This window comes from Limulus polyphemus, unplaced genomic scaffold, assembly GCF_000517525.1.
Source record: "Limulus polyphemus unplaced genomic scaffold, Limulus_polyphemus-2.1.2 Scaffold1997, whole genome shotgun sequence".
NCBI lineage: Eukaryota > Metazoa > Arthropoda > Merostomata > Xiphosura > Limulidae > Limulus > Limulus polyphemus.
Genome location: NW_013667607.1, coordinates 56,749 through 65,755, shown reverse-complemented (window position 1 = coordinate 65,755; position 9,007 = coordinate 56,749). Strand labels below are relative to the sequence as shown.

The following is a 9,007-nucleotide window of genomic DNA, read 5'->3' as shown; positions in this document are numbered from 1 at the left end:
CCATAAGCTTCTTTGATATTCTTTGTGGCTACAGAGGCATTGTTTCCCTTCTTGTATTCAAACAACATTACATGCTCATCGTGTACCATCATTATAAGGGATTAGAGTATACAAAACTTTACACATTATATAGGCTACACTAACGTGACGTTTTGGCAGTTCGTTTAACTATTATATGTGATGTACGTTTTTTTTTTTTGGGGGGGGGGGTTTAATGAAAGTGTTCCAAAATGCAACATTAATTTCTTGATGATCTAATACTTCACAACTTACCCTGGGATAACAAGCTTTTCTGTGGATTTTAATTATAACTTACCCTCGCATTTTGAATATTAAAGTGAATCAACAGAGAAGCCAGCTCTAAATCTTCACTGAAATCATTCTTCAAAGGCACACTTCGAAAACCTTTATAAAACCCAAAATCATACCAAGTGTCTTAATAACACATACTACTACACATAAATAATCAAACTTTATAGAACCATGAACCAACTAAGTATCATAAAAACATACACTATTACATTCAACTAAACAAAATTTTTATTGAACCATGAACCATACAATGTGCTATAATAACATTGCATGAAACTAAACAAAATTTATAGAACCATGAACCATACTACCCGCATAATAACCTACACCATTACATACAACTGAACAACAAAATATTTACAGAACCATGAACCATTTTAAGTGTTATAACACCACTACTCACAATTAAACAATAGAACCTTTACTGAACAGTGAATACAATATTTTTACCATCCTACTAAGTCTTGTAATAACTTACACAATCAGATAGAACTAAACAGAGCCTTTAGGGAATAATGAATCCAATATTTTTTTAACATTCTACTATAACTTATAATAATTTACACAATTAAATAGCATTAAACACAACCTTTACAGAACAATGACACAAATATTGTTTTTACTGTCCTACTAAGTCACATAATAACTTACACAATCAGATAGAACTAAATAACAGAACCGAGAATAATGAATCCAATATTTTCTTAACATTCTACTATATCTTATAATAACTTACACAATCAGATACAACTAAACAACAAAATATGCATTTACAGAAAGTGATTTTGATAATCAGAAAATTGTAGAGTATGTTTTGGGTCAACATACTTTTTTTTCCTATAAATCTTGTGACAGAAGATACTCAAATATCTGTTGTTGTTTTTTCTAAATTAAACATGTTCTTATGTGAATACGATAGTGTACTTCTAGGAAAGCAAGTAAAATAAATTCAGTTACTTGAAACATTTTAAGAAATAAAATCAAAACAAGCAGCTATTTGCACACAGTAATCCATATTGTTTTAAAAAATCTTAAGTGAAAAAGTCCAAAAACATTAGAAATTATTTTAGCTACTTGGACAAATATAAAACAAGTTAATGGCAATATTTAACACTTTTACGTCATAAGAATCATACTGCTCACAAAAATCAGGTGCAGAAGTAAACAATTCTACACAATATTAACTCCTAATACCATATTAAAACATATCTTAACATTACATAAATCTGTTCCCATTTCACTATAAGTTACAGTACTATGCTTTATTACACATCATAACAAACCTAGAGATAAAAGTAAATACTCAGATTCTGTTATCAGTCATACCTCTTCTTAGACAGCGAAGAGGAAAAGTGGCCTGCCCTAAGAAGTTGGGGTCTCCAAACATATCCTCATCCTGTACTACAAACCTTAAGAGAGCCAAATCAGGGTTGTGGATGTCAGTTACAACGGTTTCATTCCAAATAGGGTTAAAGCCATTGTCCTCTTTAAAAGAAAAAATACAAATTATACTCTGCCAAAGAAACTGTTTCAAACTTGACATATAAGGCTGTTAAGTGCAAATATGAATATTTACTTGATATAATTAATAACAGCTAGTACATAAAATTGAGTTGATTAAAGTAATATACTATTAGTAAAATATTCCTTTCTTCTACCAGAACCAAGGATGCTCCTTTAGAATTACCTTTTATCTTTTAAGCTGTTATACAATGACAAGAAACAAAAAAGAATTAGAAAGTAGGTTTCTTAACCTCCAAGCATCAAAGCTTTCTGTTAGATAAATAAGTATAATTCCTATTAAACTATATATATTCAGCAAGATATTTGATAACAGAAAGTTATTAATTTTAGAAATCCTTATTCCATAACAGCAGTGTATTTCATTTTTGCACAATAATATTTCTCTAACATCAATTAACACTTAATTAAAAAAAACAGCACTCTGACCTTGACCTCATTTGGTAGCAATGAAAGTAAAGAAAGGGATGGTGATCTCTAAGAATGGAAATTAGTTTATAAATTAAAAACAAAACAAAATATCATTGAATAAAAACATTCCTCATTTTGGAAAAGTGGAAACTAAACTGCTAAACTCTGTGATACTGGTTTTAATAATAAATTTTAACAAAAATGAGCTTTTACAGCTCCATATTTCCTCTAGAAAATTAAGATAAGAAAAATCTAATTTTAAGTCTCAGTCAAAGAAAAATTTGAAACCAGTCTACAGAGCTGTACTAGTACCTAAAGTAAGCCTGTGTTGATGTTGTAACATACTTTGCCATTTACAAATCATTGAATATCACGTAGATTAAATAAGTTTTCCTGCAGTTATCAAGATGGTTCTAGAGCTACGGTTAAATGATATATATATCTGTCATACATGTAAAAGTAAACTTTGATGTTCTGGATTGTAAAATGCTTTGAAATCTTGATCTAATATATGTTTGATACAATTTGCAGGTTGAGACTTACAATGTTACCTTTTAATATATCAGGAACAATGGTACCTACACAACATGCCATTAATACAATATTGTTTCCAAAATAACTTATTCACAAAGTTTTTCTTAAATCTAGATTAAACTTGAGTAGAGGGTTAGTTACATCTGTGGCAAATAAATTAAATAATTTGTCCTGTGTCCAGCATTCCATCCTTCATCATGCCACAAAGATCAAGTCTATTTAAATTACTGAACAAAGCAGCTGTGATCTGAATGGTCTGTTTTTCTAAACTTTAATTCATGATTCCAAAGCCCACTATATACAAGGTAAAGAACAATATGTGCAAAGCTTTGTTGTTTGGAATTTGTTTCCCAATAAAGTATATCATGATTTTTGGTATTCTACCAACGTGCGAGTTAATAGGAACTTTATCATCAAGTGACAAGAATCGTAGAAACTATTACAAAATTACAACTTACGAATTGTTGCAGTTTTATACTTGTTGTTGTCATAGTCAGCTCCTACAACCTCTATCTCAATGAAAGGACTGGCTATGCTCCTACCAGACTTTGGTAAATGTCGTGCACCTAAAATCTACAATAATACATGGAGAAAATTTTGAATTCATTACAATGATGACAGTACAATTATTTCCTAAATCATTTTATAAATAATATGAAGAACAAAAAAAAATGTAAAACTGACATTTTATGAATTTTCTAGCAATATAAATTACCAATATATTTTGATCAAAAAAGAAACTTTAGTGGTATTCAGTGAATTAAAAATTATAGTCATATTAAAAATAATCAGAGATTGACCCATTAAAAACTTAACTCATCTTCAATTAGATCCTAAGTAATTATTACAAAATACTTTTTTCATAACTGAGAAAAATCTTGTAAAAATATCAAATTCATGATTGCTTTTTACTTAATAAAATATGAAATTATTAAAAAAACAAACATTTTATCAAATACTGCATGCTGCATACATATATGTATTTCTTTTATGTCAAATATAATGATAAAAATCTATAATTTATGATAAACTGACATGGGAGGTTGAAATGTATCCTTTTAGTAGAATGATACTAAATGATAACCATCCATAGGTTAAATTGCCTTGCAATGCACTTGACAACAATGGAGCAAGTTATGTAGGTGTGCTTAATAATCATTTTGACATTCTTAGCTCAGCTAGGTCACATTGAAATATAACAAAGCTTAACGTAAAGTTGTCAGTCTTACCTTCCATGGTTATCTTTGTTGCATAAACAACAGAGTAAAACATTCATGAGTACAAAGAGGTTTCCATTGAAACACAAGTAAAAGTTCTTCAAAGTCTAAAAATCATTTGAATCAGTCTCAGTTTCCAATAGCTACTATAACTTAAGATGAATTTTACATATGGATAGAAGAAGTCATTGTAAAATCCCTCACAGGTTTTCAAAGATATCAACTGCAAAGATTAATGAAATTGATCAAAATGCTTACTGCAAATTGAAGAAATATTTTTTTTTTCTGGTTTTACAGAAACCCGTTATGTTCAGGTGAAGAGTGTAATGATTAATTTACATAAATGCAAGTCTGCTAAAAAGTTCCAACACTGCTCAACACCATTAAGTATAAAAACAGCTCTGTTGTAGTATGAAGTAAGGTTTGAACTGATGTTCTCATCAATAGCTAGTTTTCTAGGTACACCTAAATTGGAATCACACAGTAGAAGTCTTTTGTATTTACAAAATATTAGGGTTTACGACACAGAGAATTATAAAACAATCACATCTTTTACTTACCTGAAGAGTTATTGTGATGGGTTCTACTCCTCTTAATGTTGTCCTGTCACATGGATGGTATGATTCATCAAACATGAATTCTGGACGAAGCACATAGCCACACCTAAAATAAAAGCAAGTATATGATTTACACAAAAAGATGGGTTAGAGAGTACATTTTATGGAAAGAATTATCATGTATCTAGAACATGGTTACAAAGCATTCTTAAATTAACACTACAAGGTGTCAACTTGCATATCAAGAGCAAAAATGTAAGATGTATACAATTCTCACTCTATTCAGTATATTCAATAAGATTTTAGTATTGATATTTTATTATTACATAACATTTATTTCGTGTAATTCAAAAATAAAAATACCATTCTAACTTCAATTTCTGCACGGCTCCAAAGTCACTGACACATTTTTTTAGAATTTTTATCCATCCCAAAATATAGGTTTATAGTTGTTGAGAAATTATTATTGCTTGAAAATATAATGATTCACATCTTATTTTTCACATGACTCATTATCTGTTAATGGTTTTATTACTATAGCCCTTTGTTGTCACTCTTTTATGATATCACAGCATGTGATCTTAACACTAACTAATGAAGCTCAGCTTTGAAAATACTATAATCAACATCTAAAACCAGTTAGATAGAAGCTATTATAATCTATGTACTTCAATATAAAGAAAACAAACTAGTTTTAACAGTAATTTGTGGTATGTCAACATAATGACTATCCAGTGTTTCAATAGCAGGTGAACAAAGGATTCTAATGCAAAGTGTACAATAAACCATATATGTGGAAATTTCATTATAGTTTCCTTTGAACTGTTTTCCTTTCTGAAAAATGTTTTCTTATCAAATTATGTCTGTCTGAAAACTACAGAAATTTCCTTCTATGGCAGCATCAGTCAGGTTTAAAAGAGTTCAGTAACTGATGATAAACAATCAAATGGCTCCTATTATATTCAATATGATTAAGTTCATCATATATGACATACACAAATAAAAGGACTTTATTTTTGTTTTTGTTGTTAAGCACAAAACTACACAGCAGTCTATCTATGCTGTGGCATTATAAGCTTTCAAGACCTTCCACTAAGCCACTGAGAACATAACAGAATTTATTTGCTGAAAACAAACTACATTTATAAAAAATAAATTGATCTCAACAAAAAATATGGTCAAAATCACAAAACCTAGTCTGACAAAGGTAACACTGATGTCATTTTGAAAGTTACAGTCCTACATCATAGATACATTTTCTGCCATTTTTTTTATATTACTTACAGCCAAAAGTAGTGACTCTACAATCAAGAAAATAAAGTATCATTTGAAATATGTTAATAAATATAATAATTCACAAAAATAATTATATCCTAGGATGAGAGGAAGTATTCCTAATGTGTTTTTTTTTTTTAAAACAGTGTCTCACAACAAATTTGGATATACAAAGAAATACTATGAATGTTTAGAAAGAGAAACTAGATACTATTTAACGAGTATATACTAAGTTTTGGGCAAGTTGATTAAATATTTTCACAGTGAAAAAGGAGATGTCATGATACTCCCTCCTGGTCTGGAAAAGGTTCTTAGTTCTTGACTTTGATAATCTAAATGAAGTTTGCAGCAATTTTATTCAAACTTTCCAATGAAACAATGAAATCAGTATTGCATAAAAATTAGAAATAAGTACCTTCAAAATTGCATATCATCAAAAGAGCAGCACCAATAACAAAATGATACTGATAGTGTGTGTTTGACATCAGTTAGTATAACATTCACACAAAACTTATCTGACTAGATCCTTTCTTACCATGCTTTATACACTGTAATTATAAATTACAAAACACTATTCTGTCCATTTAATATATTTATCAATACCTACATGCCATTCTGAAGGAACTTTCCCTGGTTTAGCTGCATGGATCGATCTAAATTAAAAAAGGTGAAACAGAAAGTTCAGGTGATGAAACCAAAATCTTATTATTTTATTTTTAGATCCAATTTTGTGCTTTCTCACAATATTAAGAAGTTTTACATGTCTAGTATCCATTCTTTATGTAACACATGCTTTTCACTGACACTTTGTGTAATAATAATTAAATACTAATGATCAATGACCATTACCTGATGTAAGTCATCAAATCTAAGGGTGGCTAAGCTAATTCTACCAGATTTTAAGCATAACACACAATTTAACTGGATGTTTTTCTATCTATTTTATTCTTATATGAACAACAGAGAAGATTTTTCCATTTTTTACAGGCACAACCTTTGAACAGACTGGTATTCAACCTTACAAATGAGAACAGCTTTTAGAGAAAGAAAAAAAGATACATACAGTTAAGAACTTCACATTTTAAAATCACTTTTTCTTTTTAAGTAAATGTGGTCAACATTAATCCATGACTTACAGTGAAATGACATTACATGTTCATATACTGTGATGGTTTCTCAATCTTCAAATTAGTGTAAATAAAATTCTAAATACTAAACCACATAACTGCCAGTTTTAAATAAAAAAACTAGAATTCAAAGCTAAGTACATTTCTATATAATCTGCTTAATCTTACGGTTTTATCCATTTGACACTTGCTCGTATGGAGATGATACACAATTCAAGAATATTTATGATAACTCTGAGCTTTCTAAACATACCCTCATAAATATTGGTAAGATTTTGTTAAAGGTTACAAGAATCTTGTAAACAAAGAATGAGATTATTGTCAAGTATTTCCAGTAAATTTGTTATTTATTTGTTGTAGTTATTTGCACTCAGACTCTGAATACAAGGTGATTTTCATCTTAAGTTTAAAATACTTTTTACCACCTTATAGTTTTCACATTTTATTTGCATAATCCTTAGAACCTCCTAAGTAAATATCAAAAGTTTTAAGGTAAACATTTATATGTTGGTTTTCAATTTCTCTACTAATATACTAATTGTAGCTATTATCATCAATGTATTGTACAATGAAATGTTTGAAAGTAAGACAGAGGAAAAATGTAAATTACCTTTTTTTTTTTTTTTTTTTTTTTTTTTTTTTTTTTTTATTCAAATAATCTTAAAAGATCTGCCTTTGGTTATAATCTTAATTGCATGTCTTTATATTTTCACATACAGCATATTTTTAATGCTTTATTTTCCTTTCCTGTCCTTTAGCATTGTTATTATTTATCACAACATGTGTCAATGGGTGTCCCCAGCCAATATTGGTATCAGCAGTTGAGATACTTTAGCCTTTGGCAGAATTTTGTTGCACTTGCTTACTGCACTAACCCTCATGAACCAAGAAAGAGTTATATTAAAACAATTATTAAACCTTTCAAATATGCATCTTAAAACATAAATAACATATAATTAACCAGAATGTAAAACTTAAGTATAATTTAAATATCTATCTAACTAACATATTTCTAGGCGAGAAACAAGTGCTTAGCAAGAACAAAAGCAGAAACAATGCTAAGAGCGGTTTGACTACTTCTCTAGGGAATTCTTTGCACCAATTTTAAAATAACCATTAAGAAATTGTATTTTAAAACATTCTTTTTTTTTATTGGTTATAAACATCTAGCTCATATAAATACAGAAGGTTTAGAAATCTCAACTCCATGTGTAGAAAATAAGCATGGCTTCTGTCAGGAGTTCCAAGAAATTTAATTCTCTGTTCTCCAAACATGACCTAAGAAGCTTGAAAGAAGAATGGGTAAACAAAGCAATTAACCTAGTTTCTGTTTATATATAGAAGTATTCAAGTTACATAGCCTGAAGAAATGTCATGTGACAACAAAACTGAAGTTTATGAATTTTTAAAGTTTCTTTTGAAATAAAGGAATTAAAACTTAAATAATATAAAACACCGTATTATAACATACATTATAATGCTAATTTCACTGACATAAATTCATAGTAAAATTGTTTAATTATATTTTGAATTTAACTCAGAAAAAGCTTGTGTCATGCAGAGAAATGCACAGAAAAAAGGGGACAAATAACCATATGGTTACAGCAAATGATCATATCACTAAACAAGATGATAAAACTGTAGGTATTTAAACCTGTTTCTTAAAACAATGATCTTATACTCAGTAGCTAGAAGTATCAATAAAATAATTATTAATTGTACATTCACTGCACATAATATTGACTTTGGTCTCCAAAATCCAACTTCATTTTAGGGTAAACAATAAGTAATGGTTATTTTTTTTTTCAAATAATGAAATTGATGCAATCCATTTTCATCAGTTTTAGCAAACTTCATTTTATATAATGACATTTCGAACCAATTACAAAGAGTTCTAAATTTAGTGCTCAGAATGTGAAAATTTACTAACCCATTTGCTAATAAAACACGTCAGTTCATTTTATTCCAGAACAAACTTAAAAGTTTTCATAACCTGCATAAACAAGTTAATAAAATAATATGCATTTGAATAATATTCTCTGGTTGGGCTGAG

At 28.9% G+C, this 9,007-nt stretch overlaps 1 protein-coding gene across 1 annotated transcript in view; it reads right to left on the bottom strand.

Moving 5' to 3' along the window:
- Positions 1-9,007, bottom strand: part of LOC106465601 (1-phosphatidylinositol 4,5-bisphosphate phosphodiesterase gamma-1-like) — a 79,719-nt gene that overhangs the window by 14,734 nt on the left and 55,978 nt on the right. Inside the window, exons 25-29 of the mRNA XM_022393529.1 lie at positions 6,435-6,480; positions 4,556-4,658; positions 3,237-3,351; positions 1,639-1,797; positions 317-405 (exon numbers count right to left, since the gene is read on the bottom strand). Coding sequence (XP_022249237.1) covers positions 317-405; positions 1,639-1,797; positions 3,237-3,351; positions 4,556-4,658; positions 6,435-6,480 — 512 coding nt within the window. The remainder of the gene's footprint in view (positions 1-316; positions 406-1,638; positions 1,798-3,236; positions 3,352-4,555; positions 4,659-6,434; positions 6,481-9,007) is intronic.